Genomic DNA, 18482 nt, shown 5'->3' with positions numbered 1-18482 from the left:
AGAACATTTATTATTGTCCAAAGAATTCACCTAATGCTAGTTCTTTCTTGTTTATACTTACAGTTATAACACTGATGTTTAGTTTCATGAAGGTTTTCACATCCATGCTTATATTTTGTTTTGACAAAGATATTATATCAACCAGAGATGCTCCACCTTTCAAAAAAGAAATGAATGACAAAATTAAAAAGCAATTCTTATTTGGATAATTAGATAATAGTGAGTATGTAATCTCACCTAGATAGCCTTTAACCAGGTTAAAAAAGTTAATCGGATTATCACGATGGACGCTGAAGGAGGTGTTGCTGATCTCGTAGAGGACTCTCTTCTGCTCAGTTGAACATGATGCCACATCTAGACGCTTGGTATTTCTGACAACAGATACAGAGGCATTCAGTTTTACTTTAACGACCACAGTGGATATGTTGGTTATATCCACGCTGACACCAACCTGATACTGTCTGCTGTGATGGTCTGTAACGTGCTGGTGTCCAGTGAGCACAGGTTGGAGTCAATAATGTTCAGTTCACTGCTGCCCAGTGAATTTCCAGAGGTATTCAGGTACTTGGTGATGATTGCTTTGCTCTAAATGTATCATGAAGAAAAAGTCAAGTTACCAAACTCCAGTCAAATGAAAGTTTTGGTAATGTCTACGGTCTGCTGTACCTGTGCCGTCTCCCATGTTCCATCTTCAGGTTTCATCAGAGCTGCCAAGGTATCCAGTTCAGTGATGTTCCACTTAGAGATGTCATCAAGTGTTGCTGAGCGAGAGACTGAAGCAAGCATCTGTACTTCCTGATCAGGAACTCCAGATGGGAATGCCTGGAGAGACAGATTGAGACAAACTGTGTTGAACAAACACCAAAATCTGACATTACATGCGTTATCATCGTCTTTGAAAATGAAGTACATCAAATTCTGCTTTTAAACTTATTTGTGATGAGTGCTGGCCTCTCCTTGGGCTGCCACCTTATCGTGGTGGAGGGGTTTGAGTGCCCGAATGATCCTAGGAGCTATGCTGTCTGGGGCTTCATGCCCCTGGTAGGGTCACCCAAGGCAGACAGGTCCTAGGTGAGGGACCAGACAAAGCGCAGCCCGAAGACCCCAATGATGGATAAGAACATTGGACTTCGTGTTCCCTCGCCCGGACGCAGGTCACCGGGGCCCCACTCTGGAGCCAGGCCTTGAGGGGGGGGTACGATGGCGAGCGCCTGGTGGCCGGGCTTTCACCCATGGAGCCCGGCCGGGCTCAGCCATAAGAGGAAACATGGGCCCCCCCTCCCCTGGGCCCACCACCCGTGAGAGGGGCCAAAGGGGTCGGGTGCAGTGTGTGATGGGTGGCGGCCAAGGGAGGGGACCCTGGCGGTCCGATCCTCGGCTGCAGAAGCTCTTGGGACGTGGAATGTCACCTCTCTGGTGGGGAAGGAGCTGGAGCTAGTGTGTGAGGTCGAGAGGTTTCGGCTAGAAATAGTCGGTCTCACCTCGACGCATGGCTCTGGTTCTGGAACCAGTTTCCTTTAGAGGGGCTGGACATACTACCACTCTGGAGTTGCCCAAGGTGAGAGGTGTCAGGCAGGAGTGGGCATACTTGTTGCTCCCCATCTCGGCACCTGTACGTTGAGGTTTACCCCGGTGAACGAGAGGGTAGCCTCCCTCCGCCTATGGGTGGGGGGACGGGTCCTGACTGTCATTTGTGCTTACGGGCCGAACGGCAGTTCAGATTACCCACCCTTTTTGGAGTCCTTAGAGGGGGTACTGGAGAGTGCTCCTCCTGGGGACTCCCTTGTTCTGCTGGGGGACTTCAACGCTCACGTGGGCAATGACAGTGAGACCTGGAGGGGCGTGGCTGGGAGGAACGGCCCCACCGATCTGAACTCGAGCGGTGTTCTGTTGTTGGACTTCTGTGCTCGTCATGGATTGTCCATAACGAACACCATGTTCAAGCATAAGGGTGTTCATATGTGCACTTGGCACCAGGACACCCTAGGCCGCAGTTCGATGATCGACTTTGTCATCGTTTCATCGGATCTGCAGCCGTATGTCTTTGACACTCGGGTGAAAAGAGGTGCGGAGCTGTCCACTGACCACTACCTGGTGGTGAGTTGGCTCCGGTGGTGGGGGAGGAAGCCGGTCAGACCTGGCAGGCCCAAACGTGTTGTGAGGGTCTGCTGGGAACGTCTGGCGGAATCCCCTATGAGACGGAGCTGTAACTCCCATCTCCGGCAAAACTTCGAACACGTCCCGGGGGAGGTGGGGGACATGGAGTCTGAGTGGACCGTGTTCCATGCCTCCATTGTCGAGGCGGCTGATCGGAGCTGTGGCCGCAAGGTTGTCGGTGCCTGTCGCGGCAGCAGCCCTCGAACCCGTTGGTGGACACCTTCAGTGAGGGATGCCGTCAGGCTGAAGAAGGAGTCCTATCGGGCCTTTTTGGCCTGTGGGACTCCGGAAGCAACTGATGGGTACCGGCGGGCGAAGCGGCATGCGGGTGGTTGCTGAGGCAAAAACTCGGGCGTGGGAGGAGTTTGGAGAGGCCATTGTGAAAGACTTCCGTATGGCTTCGAGGCGATTCTGGTCCACCATCCGGCGTCTCAGGGGGGGAAGCAGTACAGCACCAACACTGTTTATAGTGGGGATGGTGTGCTGCTGACCTCTACTCGGGACGTTGTGGGCCGGTGGGCAGAGTACTTCGAAGACCTCCTCAATCCCACCAACATGCCTTCCATTGGGGAAGCTGAGCCTGGGGACTCTGGGTTGGGCTCTCCACTCTCTGGGGACGAGGTCGCCGAGGTGGTTAAGAAGCTCCTCGGTAGCAAGGCCCCGGGGGTGGATGAGATCCGCCCGGAGTTCCTTAAGGTTCTGGATGTTGTAGGGTTGTGCTGGCTGACGCGACTCTGCAATATCACATGGACATCGGGGGCAGTTCCCCTGGATTGGCAGACTGGGGTGGTGGTCCCCCTGTTCAAAAAGGGGGACCGGAGGGTGTGCTCCAATTATAGAGGGGTCACACTCTTAAGCCTCCCTGGCAAGGTCTATTCAGGGGTCCTGGAGAGGAGGGTCAGTCGGATAGTCGAACCTCGGATTCAGGAAGAGCAGTGTGGTTTTTGTCCTGGTTGTGGAACACTGGACCAGCTCTACACCCTCAGCAGGGTCCTGGAGGGTTCTGGGAGTTCGCCCAACCGGTCTACATGTGTTTTGTGGACTTGGAGAAGGCGTTCGACCGTGTCCCTCGGGGAGCCCTGTGGGGGGTTCTCCGGGAGTATGGGGTACCGGGCCCTTTGATACGGGCTGTCAGGTCCCTGTATGACCGGTGTCAGAGTCTGGTCCGCATTGCCGGCAGTAAGTCGGGCTCGTTTCCGGTGAGAGTTGGACTCCGCCAGGGCTGCCCTTTGTCACCGATTCTGTTCATTATTTTCATGGACAGAATTTCTAGGCGCAGCCAAGGTGTTGAGGGGATCCGATTTGGTGGCCTTAGGATCTCATCTCTGCTTTTCGCAGACGATGTGGTCCTTTTGGCTTCATCAGATCGTGATCTGCAGCTCTCGCTGGAGCGTTCGCAGCCGAGTGTGAAGCGGCCGGGATGAGGATCAGTGCCTCCAAATCCGAGGCCATGGTCTTGAGCCGGAAAAGGGTAGAGTGCCTTCTCCGGGTCAGGGGGGGTGTCCTGCCCCAAGTGGAGGAGTTTAAGTATCTCGGGATCTTGTTCACGAATGGGGGAAGAAGGGAGCGGGAGATCGACAGGCGGATTGGCGCAGCGTCTGCCGTTAAGCGGGCGTTGTACCGGTCCGTCGTGGTGAAGAGAGAGCTGAGCCAAAAAGCGAAGCTCTCGATTTACCAGTCGATCTACGTTCCCACCCTCATCTATGGTCATGAGCTTTGGGTCGTGACCGAAAGAACGAGATCGCGGATACAAGCGGCCGAAATGGGTTTTCTCCGTAGGGTGGCTGGGCTCTCCCTTAGAGATAGGGTGAGAAGCTCAGTCATCCGGGAGGGACTCAGAGTAGAGCCGCTGCTCCTTCACATCGAGAGGAGCCAGTTGAGGTGGCTCGGGCATCTGGTCAGGATGCCTCCTGGACGCCTCCCTGGTGAGGTGTTCCGGGCACGTCCCACCGGGAGGAGGCCCCGGGGAAGACCCAGGACACGCTGGAGGGACTATGTCTCTCGGCTGACCTGGGAACGCCTCGGGATTCCCCCGGAAGAGCTAGAAGAAGTGGCTGGGGAGAGGGAAGTCTGGGCCTCCCTTCTGAAGCTGCTACCCCCACCCGACCACGGATAAGCGGAAGAAGATGGATGGATGGATGTGATGAGTGAGAGTTTGCACTTATTTTTGAAAATGTACAAATCAGTTTGAGCTCAGTCCAGTCGTTGGCAACCGCTTTTAGTTAGCAACCCTCTTTATCAGGGTCCGCCACCCGGTGGATCTGGCAGGCACACACAGGCAAACTCACACATGCACATGAATATGTACATATCTGGCACATTTAAAAGCTTCCGGAGAAACCAACAACTACACTAAACTCTGGGAAAGTGTTTTTACTGTAAGAGGAGGAGGTTGGATTAAAAGCAGCTGTGAAAACCATAAAAAAGCACTTGGATTTTACCACCAAAACACTTTGATTCTCTTTAAAAAGTAACAGATATTCCCATGTCACCTGGTTGAGTTTATTGAGGATGATCCTTTTATAACCATCATCATCCACTTTCTGGCAGATGGAGTAGAGGTTGTCTTTCAGAATGGGAACGTCCAGGCAGAGTTGAAACTGCAGCTGATTGTAGCCAAAGGGGAAGGAAGGGTCACTGACGGTCACCTGGGTGATGTTCCTCTCACTGCATCCTTTTAAAAGTTTGAGAAAACGAGTTGGGATTGGTTTGCAACTAATTTATTCCACTTAAATAACTCAACCTTTAGTCATTTAGGAAATCTTGCAGCTTTGGCTTCAGTAGCTGCTTTTAAAAGGGTTTACCTGCTTCTCGTTTTGCTGCTGGAGGGGTGAGCTGTGAAAACAGGTTCTTGAGCTTCCACTTCTGTGTTTTTTGTATCCTTAGGTCAGGCATGAAACCCTTAAGGAATCTTTTCTGTGTTGCCTGACAAAGTAGAGATAATATGACAGTTCTTTCATGCAAAGACAAATGAGTTGTTGTTAGGTGACTTAATGTCGCATCTTAACGTCATCAGACTTACAGCTGTGAAATGTGTCCAGATGTTTCTTGTTAAATACAAAGGAAGTGTTCCCAGCCCCTCTAGTGTCTGTTGGTCCCAGCTGTTTACAGCTCTGAAAAAAGGTTTGTGCAAATATGACACATCTAACAAATATTTAAATATACATAAATCATCATTCAGACAACAAGCAAGTGATCAATTGTTGCCTGGTATGTTGCTGTGAAATCCATCTAAGTCTATCTGATTATTTTAGCAGATAATGTAACATCCAAGTATGTTAGATGTGAATAAAGAGCCCACTTTATCTCGATTTATATTAAAATGCAGGACAACAGAAGCTGAGTGATTTTTCCCTGCAGACTAAATGACTGGATTAATTTCTTTAGTACCCGTATTGTGTTTTCCCAGACAGCAGCAGTGTTTCCATAGCAGCCACCTGGCTGGCAGAGAGGTCTTTGCAGGCTTTGAGGTTTTCCAGGATGAGAGGATCTGAATTCTCAATGTCGGATCTATCCAGAGTGCAGACCATGTTCCCCAGGACCTCCACATTGTCTCTGCTCAGGCTGTCGCCACTGATCCCCTGAAACAGTGAAAAACGTTCAAATCAGTGAATACGTTCCATTACTCTGCTGTAGAAGAATAATTTGAGGCACATGTGTAATGTGTGCTTTGATGCATGCTGCAGATAGGCTCTTTGTCTATTGATTCTCTTTTTTATTGGCTCTCACCAAGCAGTCTCTAGCTTCCCTGAACTTCTGTGGGCCCTTGTTCAAGATGCTGGAGGCCACAGAAAAGTCTGCGGCACCCAGGGCAGAAAAGTAGGACCTGCAGTTTGCTTTCTGGACATTTTTGGAGCTGTTGGTGGGGATTGTTGTAAAAAAGATATTAGTGATCAGATAACTTTCAAACAGCTGGCACAATAGTTACAATAATTAGGTGGAGAGAGACTCACTCCAAGTAGAGAAGCATGTCTGGAGGATAATCTGTGAAGTTCTGAGAGAGGTCGTCACGGATCAGGTTGTACATGCAGGTCAGCTGGAGGTCACAGTGTGAGAAGGTTGAATTAATTGATTCAAATGTGTGGACTATAACGTTTAATGTAGAGTAGACACGGTTCGCTGCTTCCCATGAAGTGACTTGTTAGTGTTGCTCCAGATCTTACCTGAGGTTCCTTCAGCTCCACCTTAGCCCTGCCTTTCCTCGGCCTGCAGGCGTGGATCAACTGACTGATTTGGGCTTTACTCATTTTCTTAACCGTGCCGCATGTGAAGCCTTGCAGCACAAATGGAGAAAGTCTTTGGAGAAAAGGCAAGAAAGATTACACCGGAGATATTCAAAGATTCACAATAAATACCAGGGTTGGCAGGTTTGTTCACTTACTGCTCAGTGTCAAAATCTGCCTCAGCCAGCGTCGCAAAAAACATGGTGGCCTGAAAAACACAGAAAAAAGACATTAAGATGTTAGTTGAACTTCTGCTTTCTAAATTTGAAAAGCAAAGGAGTAAATTCAGGTTAGCTTGGCGTTAAACTGTTGTCTGAACAAAAACTACAAGCCAATGAAATTAAATACCGAGAACTATAAGATTACAATTTATACTTTCTTACAAACATCTTGTTTTTTTCTGGCACACTTGAATCATAATAAAAAATTATTTAAAAGTGCATATAATGTTGTTTTTTTTTACTTTCATCAGTGGTAAACAAAGAATAATTTTCATTCATAAGATTACTTTGATTTTATATTGTTCTGAAACATTAAGAAATAGGAAGTACAGACTTGACTGTAGATTTGTTTGCATTGTTTTAAAAGGTTAAAATTGTAAAGCAGCTGTAGCCAGTGCCTGGATAGATTGATTATGGTCCATGTTAGATATTTTTAGAACGATGCTTTGCTGTACTTAGTTCCTCACATAAACCTTCTGCATGTGTTCAGGTAGCATGAAAAAATGTTCCTTTACATTTCTAAGAAAAATATTGGACACATTTACACATCAGTAGAAGTCTCCAAGTGGACATATTTTCAACTTTTGCGTTACCTTTGCATATTTAATATAGCTTGTCAAACTCTTTTTTACTAATTTAGCTTTTGGGAGATTGCGCGTGTTTCAAAGTTAATCCACTGACAGCCTGGATCTACTTCACGCTATTATCCATTCTGCATTAAACAGGAAACACTGACCTGATCTGCGGTCCACATCTTCTTGTTTATCGCAGTGATGTTGGCTGTTCCCTCAGGAAACAGCAGCAGGGAGGGTGGGATCTCCGTTGCTAAGGCATCAGGGACGTTCTCCACCACTTTGGCTGGACTGGAGTCCACAGAAATGATCTGGATGGAGGTTTACATGCATTAGATTATGCATTCACTCAGCAGTAAGCAAGAGAAAAAGTTCTACCAGTTCTTGAGTCTTTTCACTGTTTGGACACTATAACAAAGCTTGTTTTTAAGTCTAATGAGTAGAACTGTTACGTGTTTTAACTGCATCAGTCTGAAAAGCTACACGTGGAACATTTTAGTCGCTGCAACTTGTATAGTTGATGCACAACTTTCAGTCGATGTTTCATTGTGTGTCTTTCATTTATAAATAAAGATTAAAATCAAACATACATATTGAAATATCTGTATTTTCTACACAAATAGGTTCCCAATCCCAACTAGGAACTAAGTGGCAGATTTGTCTTGTTTTATTCACACGATGCTCTGAATAGATGATCATGAATGAAGTTAAGATAGAAGTCTCATCTTTTTACCTTTTTGACAAAAGCCTCCTGGACAACCTTCGGGGCTTCCAGCATGTTGGAAACAAGCGTTGGGTTCTTGGACGCACTGAGTACTTCAGAAGCTGAGATATTGTTGATTGACTTTGAAGGAACTCCAATGATAAGAGTCCCCAGAGACTCCAGAGAGGCTGCACTGTTGATCTGTCAGTCATATTCCACCCATTAAAAACATGATCAGTGAACTGGAAGCTGATTGCAGGCAACTTTCTAATCTGTCGAGCTATATTTAGTTTACACTTCATGGATAAAAGACGTGATTATTATGTATATTGTCGGGTTTGTACCTGAAAGCTTGAGGAGGTGATGCGGTGGATGATGTTGCTGGCCTGGTCCTGTCCCCAGGTGTTCACTGAGCTCAGGATGGACAAAGACAAAACCAGCACCTCAGACGACACAGACAGGATCTGGCTGTTTGTCAGGCCAGAAGACGCATTTCCAAGGTCTTCAAACGTTTGCGCTGTGAAGACCTTGATGTTGGACGCCAGAGCTGCAGATCTCTGTTTAATAAAACATGCATCATTAATGGCTGTGAACTAAATTTCTGGTCAAACATCCCTCTACATCACAACAGTTCATCATATATTAAATAAATATAACTGTTTTTTGTGACATTTTCATATTTTTAAGAATTCTACCATCTTTGTATACAGTCTTTGTATAAATGATCATTTGTGAGCAGATCAACACATCTGAACCTGCTGGGTTTAAATGAACCCAGATTTATAGAACGGTGTGATGGCTCCCTGCTGTGTTGCAATGTGGCCGGTTAATTTTCTTTTAATTAAGGTCTTCAAATTGTGGGAGGCTCTTATGATCATGTGTCCACCTGGATCGTATTTATGGAACGCCCGTTCCTCTCATCATGGCAGATGAGATCCGGAGCCGGAGCCGGGGCAGGGGCCAGACGGCGTGGGGTGCGGCAGTCGCTTGACCCGGTGTGGGAGCAGAGGCTGAGACCTGTGTGGGCCGTCCACTCCATGGCCGAGCGAGATCTGCACCAGACAGAGGACCAGGCCGAGGGAGCACGCGCTGGTGTAGCGGTTGTTGGGCTGCTGCCCATTACCCCAGACAATCATTTTTATCAATAATTTTCTCTGAAGGGCTTAAAATGGTTCTTGTTTTCGTGTCCTCCCAGTTTCTTGTTGCAGTCTTCTGAGCCGGGCAACAAAAGGGAATTCTATAGCAAGTTGCATCGGTGACTGAAAACAAAGCTCAGTAGGCGTTGGTCAGTGGATACTGCCTCTTTGTGCTTAAAAATGTGCAAATTCATCAAATTATTCATGGAAAATGAGCCTATTTGCTGACTTATTCAACAGCTTATCCTGACATATTTGATATAAAATGCAGCTTAGGAAGCTGAAATACCTAGATGCAATGCTAGTTGACATGCTATTGGCTGGGATTTGCAAAGCACTTAATGTAAAAGTGCCGTGAATTCTCCTTGGCGCTGATTGGCTAAACCCCCAAGGGCGTAGATAAGGAAGTGCATGGATATTAGCTTCAGCTGTAGTGCTAAGATGGTTTCCACTGTGAGTATTAATGCATATTAGGGTATATTTGGTGTCTGCACAGGCTGCACAATGAAACACTTGTCCTGGGGCCTAAACTGGTCACTGAAGTGATGTGAGGAGGATTGTCGTGAAAATTGGAATGGAGTGGTAAGATCTTTCCAGGTTAACGCAGAAAACAGATCATAAAGGCCTGAGAGACATAAGTGATCTTGCACTGTATCTGTGTTGCCCTGTGACGGACTGGTGATTTGTGACCCCACCTTTTGCCCAATAACTATTGGATACATAAACTGAACTGTGGGGATATACAATGGATGGACAGGAAGGGCTTGAGCTACTGAAATAATCAGTTAAAACCATTTTTAATGGGGTCAGAAGTACTGGTGGATTTCAGCAGACAGCAGTGGTTCCTAACCCCCGCCATTAACAGGGGTCCACTGTATAGACAATATTTGCTTTTATCTTGTTTTCCTGCATTTAAACCCATCAGTGCAATCAAATGATTTCTGTGTGACAAAAAAAGAGAAATCTTGAATGAAATAAAGAGAAAAGCATGTTGCTACAGGTCATACAGACGGTCACTGAGCAGAACCTCTGTGACGTTTTCATCTGGTACCTCAGGATTCTCTGTGCTGTTGCAGAATGTCTTCAGCTTGTCCAAGATGGCCATCGTATCGTTCTCACTAAGAGAAGTAAATAAGGAGCTTGGGATGTCAGGCGAGCAGAGTAAAGAGCCTGGGAGCCTGAATGAAAGGTGACATGTTGAAGGATGATTTTAGCAAAATGAATAAAACTTATTACTTTCTTGTAATAATAATGTTTCCTTTTCAAACTGGTGGATAGTTACATCATGAGTCCAAAGGATGGGTAGAACTCATAAAGCTGCAAGATGTAGTAGTCTGTTACATCTTGTGGGATCGCTGCGTTGTTAAAGAGCTCCAGATTAGCTTTATCCTCCAAGAACACAATCAGCTTCAAAAATAGATGAGCAAAACACAAAACAGGTCAGAGACATTCAGACGAAACCTGCTGGATCACACAGGTCAAGTTTGTAAAATTCTGATTTTGTTTGTTGGTAGGTTCCGATTTGAAAGTTTGCAGAAATACCTGAGAGGTGTTGACAAAGTTTTTGAAATCATCCAGAGTGATAAATATCACAAAGCTGCCGATGTAGTTGACAAACCAGGAGGTGGAGTTCAGATCTGGGTCTGTGGCGTTGTAGCATCTGGCCACAGATTCTGAGGAAAAACAGGGATTTTCAGTGTTTTAGGCAGCAGACTTCACTAATGTCATTAAAATGTAATAGATGTTTTCTATCCGTTTCCAAAAATCAAACTTTTCATGGACTTATTACTGTCTGAATGCATAAACACTGTTACATGCTGTGGTGACTGCATCTGTGTTTGTCAATTCCAGGTTGCTGCTGAGTTCTTGCAACTTAAGCAGTCGCAGCTGGTTCCACTCTGCCTCATGAAGTATAAAGCTGGTGGGAACTGATCTCAGGGCCTCTTGGCCAACTGGGTAGCATGTGTGCTGCAGCTTTGTGGTGGTTTGAGGGAAGTGTGTGCACTTATTCTCTTTTTCCAGGCTAGTAGATGAGTGGGGCATGAGTGTTTATGAAGACACCAGGTTCCTGGTCTCTCCCAGGTTAGATTGTTGGAGGATTGTGTCTTATTAGAAACCCTGGATTTTGTTATTTACACTCTCATTTTTTCCTCAGGTTTTTCAAGATTCTACCTGGCTTATTTTTAAATAAAACATTAACTACAGCCTCCTGGTTTTGCCTCTTCATACCCGGGTCATTTGTTACTTTCCCCTCCTCTACCCCTAGACTTGGGGATGTAACAACACCAATTAATCAAAAATATATTCTTAAAGTGTAAAAGAGACTTAAGACGTCTATCTCGTGTCACATTTTTCTCCAAATCTCACCAGCACCAAGGTAGCTTCTGATGGTGGTGTACACATCTGGCTGTCCAAAGTCTGAACTGGTGAAGGTGAAGTTCTTTCCCATGAAAGACACCCTGTGGAACAGGAAGCAATGAAATGTGGTTACATGGGGACCTTTTGTCAATGTTATGACAACATGAGACACTGACTCACAGTTTTTGGAAGGTGAGACACGAGGCATTCTGCACTTTGTTGAAGCTGATGAGATCCTTGGTGAGGAACCTCAGATAGTTCCTCAAACGTACGTTAAACCACAGATCAACCTCAGATCTTCTGTTGCTGCTCAGAGCCAAAGGCCAAACACAGGGAAGGATGATCCTCCTCACATCATCTGGGACGTCCTCCTGCAGGTGTTGTACAGAAATATTAAACAGTGAGGAGAACACAACCAGATTCACCCATAGATGTTACTACACATTTAAATTTGAGATGAGGACATACGTTTTCTAGGAAGGAAGGAGTGTTGTTGTAGTTGCTGAAGATGATGCAGATGCCTGAACTGTTACTGATTGCGCCAGGCTGAATGAGGAACTGACGCAGTTCTGAGGTGCTAATGGTATTTAGGAGCTGAAAACAGAAGAAAACACTTTTTAAGTTAATTTAGCTCGATTACGTGAATGAGTCCATTTTTGGATTCCTAATATAGAAGTATGTATAAACAAAATTGCCCCAAAAATCTCCTTTCTATCCGTTCCCTTTTATCTGTGTGTATAAATGTTGTTCATATTCAGATATTTAGCTGTACCTCTGATTTGCGTGTTGGTGGAAGAAGAGAGATGAATGACGGGACATCAGGAAAGCCAAAGCTGAGGAAGTTGTTCTTCAGGAAGATGTAGAAGCTTCCACCACTGTAACACTTTAGTGGCGTTTGATCTGTGTTGCAAAGTATGTTATAATATTTTACACATACTGTAGATGTAATAAAAACAAACACATTTGGAGCAGACCGCCCTCCCGTGTTTCTTGTAGTTCTGGTAAATCAGGTGCCGTGCAGCACGTTTATAGACAAACCTTGGAGGAAAATGAGGATGTTTCTGTAGACCTCGGTTTTAGTGTTGTTGCTGAGCGTTGTCTGTATTGTGTGAAGCACATTTATCCTGAATAAACATGAGATTAATTCAACAGTTAGAAAATGGTCTAACAAAATTCTACAGTTCAGTCACTGTTTTCTATTTCCTGCAAACTCTTGTCTGGGTCATTTAAGTTCTTACGTCTCCTGGCTGGTGGCACAGCTCCTGTTTGCTGCCAGACTGACAAAGCGGGGCACCAGATTTGGAGAGAGGTCAATGAGCAACGGCTGCAGTCGCCTTAGCCACTGCAGGAAGTCTTCGTCACTGACAGCTGGAAGACCTCCCCTGTCAAAAACTGCCAGGAGGAAGGCAGATTTCACTTCCTGTGTGTAGTTCACAGACTGGGCCTGCAGGGAAACAGAGCAGGAAATACAATCAAACTATGATCAGAATGTATTATTTTTAATAAGGCCTTCATATTATATAATCCATTTTAAATACTAATTGCGTCAATATTAAAGCATCCGAATTGTACTGAATGAAAATTGTACATGTTCTACTCTTAACTTTTTCATAGGGTAATGTCATAGTGTGAAGCAGATAGCTGCTATATCTGGTGGTGTCACATCTTTAATTTGTTGGAGTAAAATGTAGAAGTAAGCTCACCGTTGGGTATTTACTTTAAATAATCTTTAGTTTTTCATAACAATGTGATGTGACTGAAATTTAGGAAACATCAAGCTTTCTGAAGCTTGATGTTTCCTTAAACGTCAATTAGGAAATTAGGAAATTTCATGATTAGGAAATTAGGCCAGAAATATGAGTGAGATTTGAAGTTTTGGTTTTTAGATGAAAATTATGAATAACTCAAATGAATGTCCACTGAAATCGTCAGTTTACTCCGTTTTAAAAGTAGTGACAGTTTATGTTTATTAAAAGTTCTGTAAATCTTCAACAATCAGGTAAAAAAATCCTGCAACTTTTAACCAACAAAACTTTCATGACTGAGCAGAAGGTGAGCAGGTCAGCTTTGTTTACCGCAACTGCTTGAGCGAGTGAATCAAAGAAAGCAGCAAAGTCAGCCGGCTCGATGACGGTCATGACTTTTGTCACATCTTGTGTTCCGTTTAGCTGCGAAGGGGTTGCTGCAAGCTCCTTCAGCTGACTGAAAGTGAGAAGATCTGCCACCTCAGCCTAGACACAAGAAGCCATGAATCACTTTAGATATAATTCAACTGTTAGGAGCCCAGCTGTTAGCCTAAGTTCAGCAGCAGACTATTCATATTTAAACATCGTTTCATTTAGATAAGCAAGCCACTGCTACAGCAAAACAAAACAATTATCAACAGCAGATGACAGCATGACACATACATATCCTCAAGCCCTTCTTAGAAATCCTCATTCTGTAATTACTACTGCTGAGAATAAATAATTCTGTGTTTTGCTCTATCTCTTTTAGCTATTTGCATGTTCATATCCACATACATGCATTCACATACAGCAGGCATGCAAAGCTAAAGCTAAAGGAAATGACAGGTTAGGAAACACCCTCTTTAGGGCGTAGCTTAGAGGCTAACAAAGTGAATTACAAACTGTAGCTTGATGCCATTTTGCTCTGTTAGCCCATAAGGAGAGCATGAACTATGCACCAGCTGTATTTTGATATTAACAAATAGAATTTATGAATTCAACTCATTGACTTTTCTTCAACCTGATAAATCAAGAACCTAATGGAGAAAGGATAATTCTCCACACTACACTTCCATTCATGCTAAAAAAGTAAAACTATAGCTCATAACCTCTTTTATTAAAAAATAATCAATCACTTAGCATATCTCATTAAATTAACAACTTAAACATATAAATTTAAACAACAATAAAATATCTTTTATCTTTTCACTGCTGACTTACAAACATTCAGACACACGCATTCATATGTGGGCAAAGCCATAAGCTTAAATTTGATCAACATACATTTACAAATTGCATAAAATCAGTGAAAATATGCAAATTTTAGGATTAAAATCCTTATGGTAGTACTTACTCCTTTGAAATCTTTCTTCAGAGACAGAAAATTCTTAAAAGAGGCTTGAAGACGAAACTGACCAAAGTTGGCTTTAAGCCAACCTCTGTCATTAGTTTCAGTCCCAGCGTCAACACAGGAAAGCCCTAAACATCAAACGATCAAATGGTAAGATTTTACAAAACATGAACGACAATTAATGCATTTTATGTGGGTCAGAAAATCCACCATTACTCTGTTATTAAACACGGTTACCTGAAGTTAACTGAGCTTTGAGAAAGTCTAATCCAAACTTTAGAACCTCTTGGTTCTGTGCTTCGGAGAGCTGGCTGATAATGTTGTCCAATCCTTTGACCCTGATAATAAAAGCATGTATATTCAGTTGCTCAAAGGGTAAATAAAAAACGTGGGAGCAAAATTGAAGTTTCACTCACACTTGTTGGTATGAACTGCAGGAGATGTTTCTGGGAATTATTTCAAAGGTTGTTGATTTGATGCTTGGGAGGAAGAGTGGGAGGTAGACCTGGAACCATAATCTGAAACCCTCAGGATTTAAAAGGTGGAACTTTGGTGCAAGTGCTGTTAATGTCAGATTTAGAATATTGTCACGCATGTTGGGGTTAACAGCAGTCAGATTTTGCTAAAAAGAAAAAAGGAAAATTGAGCCAAATCTTTAGATGTCAAATGAAAAACACAAAAATATATCCATAAATAAGACAGATCTAACCTGAGCAAGACCACCAACAAATGTGTTGAAGAAGGACTCCAGGTTTTCCAAGGAAGCTGATGTAGTGAAACGTTCAAAAACAGTGATGACAAGAGAGACATTGGCAAGAATATCGGATTGAAGGAGAAATTCAGCTTTTTGTCCAGAAGAAAGTGAATCTACTATGGTAATCTGTGAGTAAGAGGAAAGAAATATAATGAATGAAAATATTTGAAATTCTTTGTAAATTAACTACACAAACATTTCAGAAGTAAAAAAAACAACTCAAATTCACCTGAGAGAGGTTGAAGAATTTGAGCTCAGAATATGTTGCGTATTGAGAAAATGGGCCCAGGTTTGTTTCCACCCACTGGGAATCGGTCTGGATGTTTACTCTGCAAGCTAAGGCGCATGTATGCACACATCAACTTTCCTTTCTTCTCACTATTTTGTCCATTTTTGTTTTCATTGTTATGAGGGATTTGTACTTTACCATCAACAAAGCCGTGGCCAAGACACCACGGTGTTAATATAGCAAACTTACCTGGCTGGTTGATGACATCAGCAGAGTTTATCAGGTACTGCAGTAAAACAGCTGCAATTTCTTCTTGTCTTTCCTGAGCTATGTCAGACACAACATTGCCCATCCCACTCACACTGCAAAGATTGGAATAAATCTTTTAGACACGGTCCCTTAAGATTTCTCTGTGATTTGGAGCATTCAAAACGTTGATGTTCTTCATATACAACTCACATGACATGGTATTTTGTGCAGTTGATGTTGGTAATTACACCTTGGAGCATTTGTGGAGTGAAACTTGGGAGAACCGGGACCAGTTTGACATGGAACCAGTCAAAAAGATCCTTTTCAGGGAACTTTGGGAAAAAGGGACCCATGATGTCGTAGGTCTTGTTCATGATGCGATCTCTCACGTCAACTTGAAACTCCGGAACCTTAATATTCATGACAGGAGAGAAATCCAATACCACTTAGTTGCTACGATGCAAGTCCACCATGTGGTACTTTTGAAAAGTGGCAAAAACAGTAAGGTCCTATGAATTACTGCAATATTATCATTTGAATAGCTTTTCAATGCCATTGACATAGCTTTTCAAACCAGGATTCTTGTGCCACTTGAAGGTGTAGCTTACCTCCTCCTTCTCTGTAAGTTTGGTAAAGAATGCGTCCACGTTTTCAACAGCGTTTCCAACCTGCAGTCGCTCAAAGACTTGATCGACAAATTTTGTGTCATTTGAGATGTCTGTGCTCAGCAGTAACTCTGCTACCTGAGAGGGAGACAGTTTCGACAAGGCTTCGGCCTGCAAGGATAGAAAACAAGAATTCAGCTTGAAGTCATTGTGGAACTTCAGGGTGTAAAATTCTGCAGAGCCCCCCTTAAATCTTCTCAACTGTTCCAGTTACTCACACTGGAGAAGTTTGGATAAAGGGCTCGCAAATCCTTTATGCTCGCAAATTGAGAGAAATTGCCAAGGTTGGCCTGGAGCCAGAACTGACTGCTATTGGCAGATGACACACAGCCTGGGTCTGCAAAACAACAGGAGTCAGAACACCGCTTGGTGTACAATCACTACATTACCAAGGAGGCCCGGGGAGCCTGCATGCACTTACCTGGCAAATCCTTTCTGGAAAGGAACGGTTGGATGAAGTGAGTAAAGACTGTCCGCTTTCTGTTGTCGTCCATCAGTGGGCTTTGGTTGCTGAATGCGCCGACGCTAAAATTTGAGCGAGGGATTTTAACGTCAAAGGAGCCTGCCAGTTTCTTTGAGATATTGTGAACGCTCATGCAATAAGTCCTCCAGGTACTTACACAATCTGGTAGGTCTGGCAGCTGAAGTTGTAGGTGCCAAGGCAGAAGAGGAAATTTGTTGACGGGGAGGCCAGGAATGGACCGAGACGCATCTGGAACCAACTTCTAACAAAATCTTCACCCTTCAGTTGATCCTGTGTAAGGTTTTTAGCAACCACTTCTCTCAGAGCATCAAGAGGATTGGAATAGGCAGCGCCCATGGCGGTGGGGACCTGGAATTTTGGGGAAAGATAGGTAGCATGTAGAAATTACACCAAAATGCGCTCAGTATTTTTGAAATGATGGCACTGGATATACCATGGCGGAGAATGAGGCCAGAGCCTGGCTGAGTACGGGAGAAGCTTTTTGGAAAAGAAGCTGCCAAACTTCCACCACGTACATCTGGTTGCTTTCCAGAGAGCACTTCAAGAGCATGGCCAAGTTTTCTGCTGAGAGTCTTCTTGTCTGAAGAAGAAAGAAATCAAACTTTCAGCACGTAGCGTTGTTTTGGATTTACAGCTTGCAATGAAACATCTTACCGGGGCACAGGCATGTTGAGTGATGTTGAAGTTGCACACGGCTTCAGTAGAATTGTCATCTTTCAGTGCTTGGAGTTGAGAGCTGTGCAATGTAACCATAAAACATTGTAGTCTTGGTTACATTGGGCAAACCCACTTGCTAACACTGCATCACATAAGACAGTCATCCTCTTACCTGTCTACCTCGGAGCAGATGAGTTTTTCTGTAAAAACACCAGAATCGTGCATGAGCTACTGCTATTTGACACATTATATGTTGTTTCATCAATTCATAGATGGGTTATTCTCAGCAAACTTACCATCAACATGAGTGTCTTTGCACTGGGGACAAACAAAGCAACAACTGTTAGGTCAGTGGCAAAAGCTACATAGACTTACACAGCGGCAATGTGCCACCCTCTAGTCCTGTAAATGAACATGACATGGTGTCTACATTCGGTGTGAAACACCTTTGAACCTGAGCTTACCGTGAAAGAATCCAGTTTTGCACAAGCTGTTTGAAAGAAAGTTGAAATTAGACATGGCTTCAATATGTCTCTTAAAGTAACAGTTGTACCGGGCTTTTCTGAAGGAATTTCTCAGCGAAGCATTGGCCACACATACCTGGGAAGGCCTCCTGCAGTGATTCCAGGCTTGATCTCACGTCCATTGAAATGTGCAGTGGCAGGATGTTCAGGCTTTCCGTTAGGCCAGTGACTCTGAAAAGAAGAGAGGGAAACCGTCATTAAGGGGACTGGTATCGTCGTTTGATGTGGATCAAATTCCTATCTTAGGGGTTTGGTCTTACATAGCTCCGTAGGATTCACAGCTGATGTTACGGGGTATCACCCACAGGCTGTCAGGTTGGATGCTTGCTATCACAGGAATCAAATAGACTTGGAACCACAGCTGGTAGTCTTCTACTTCAAAGATGACAAATTCAGGAGCAAGGCTGCTCAGAGTCAGGTTTAAGATGGTCTCTCGTACCGAAACATTTTGGATGTAGGTTGTGTTTGTTCT

At 44.2% G+C, this 18482-nt stretch overlaps 1 protein-coding gene across 1 annotated transcript in view; it reads right to left on the bottom strand.

Annotated features, from left to right (window-relative positions):
* Positions 1 to 18473, bottom strand: part of LOC111612256 — a 33733-nt gene extending 15260 nt beyond the window's left edge. The window contains exons 1-43 of the mRNA XM_023352898.1: positions 18271 to 18473; positions 18087 to 18181; positions 17951 to 17976; positions 17783 to 17804; positions 17659 to 17686; positions 17484 to 17565; positions 17263 to 17409; positions 16966 to 17177; positions 16767 to 16870; positions 16564 to 16682; positions 16289 to 16456; positions 15891 to 16090; positions 15681 to 15793; positions 15432 to 15538; positions 15158 to 15328; positions 14865 to 15070; positions 14686 to 14786; positions 14452 to 14576; positions 13446 to 13601; positions 12609 to 12814; positions 12409 to 12494; positions 12143 to 12270; positions 11839 to 11964; positions 11551 to 11741; positions 11380 to 11471; positions 10555 to 10685; positions 10295 to 10419; positions 10064 to 10190; positions 8221 to 8433; positions 7907 to 8077; positions 7338 to 7484; positions 6539 to 6588; positions 6321 to 6453; positions 6111 to 6193; positions 5887 to 6013; positions 5548 to 5738; positions 5180 to 5270; positions 4962 to 5082; positions 4650 to 4831; positions 667 to 822; positions 452 to 585; positions 238 to 371; positions 62 to 156 (exon numbers count right to left, since the gene is read on the bottom strand). Of these exons, the coding sequence (XP_023208666.1) occupies positions 62 to 156; positions 238 to 371; positions 452 to 585; positions 667 to 822; positions 4650 to 4831; positions 4962 to 5082; positions 5180 to 5270; positions 5548 to 5738; positions 5887 to 6013; positions 6111 to 6193; positions 6321 to 6453; positions 6539 to 6588; positions 7338 to 7484; positions 7907 to 8077; positions 8221 to 8433; positions 10064 to 10190; positions 10295 to 10419; positions 10555 to 10685; positions 11380 to 11471; positions 11551 to 11741; positions 11839 to 11964; positions 12143 to 12270; positions 12409 to 12494; positions 12609 to 12814; positions 13446 to 13601; positions 14452 to 14576; positions 14686 to 14786; positions 14865 to 15070; positions 15158 to 15328; positions 15432 to 15538; positions 15681 to 15793; positions 15891 to 16090; positions 16289 to 16456; positions 16564 to 16682; positions 16767 to 16870; positions 16966 to 17177; positions 17263 to 17409; positions 17484 to 17565; positions 17659 to 17686; positions 17783 to 17804; positions 17951 to 17976; positions 18087 to 18132 (5373 nt within the window). The 5' untranslated portion in view covers positions 18133 to 18181; positions 18271 to 18473. The remainder of the gene's footprint in view (positions 1 to 61; positions 157 to 237; positions 372 to 451; positions 586 to 666; positions 823 to 4649; positions 4832 to 4961; positions 5083 to 5179; positions 5271 to 5547; positions 5739 to 5886; positions 6014 to 6110; positions 6194 to 6320; positions 6454 to 6538; positions 6589 to 7337; positions 7485 to 7906; positions 8078 to 8220; positions 8434 to 10063; positions 10191 to 10294; positions 10420 to 10554; positions 10686 to 11379; positions 11472 to 11550; positions 11742 to 11838; positions 11965 to 12142; positions 12271 to 12408; positions 12495 to 12608; positions 12815 to 13445; positions 13602 to 14451; positions 14577 to 14685; positions 14787 to 14864; positions 15071 to 15157; positions 15329 to 15431; positions 15539 to 15680; positions 15794 to 15890; positions 16091 to 16288; positions 16457 to 16563; positions 16683 to 16766; positions 16871 to 16965; positions 17178 to 17262; positions 17410 to 17483; positions 17566 to 17658; positions 17687 to 17782; positions 17805 to 17950; positions 17977 to 18086; positions 18182 to 18270) is intronic.
* Positions 18474 to 18482: the final 9 nt, after the last annotated feature.

Source organism: Xiphophorus maculatus, chromosome 19 (genome assembly GCF_002775205.1).
Source record: "Xiphophorus maculatus strain JP 163 A chromosome 19, X_maculatus-5.0-male, whole genome shotgun sequence".
Lineage (NCBI taxonomy): Eukaryota > Metazoa > Chordata > Actinopteri > Cyprinodontiformes > Poeciliidae > Xiphophorus > Xiphophorus maculatus.
This window is presented reverse-complemented; position numbering and strand designations above follow the sequence as displayed.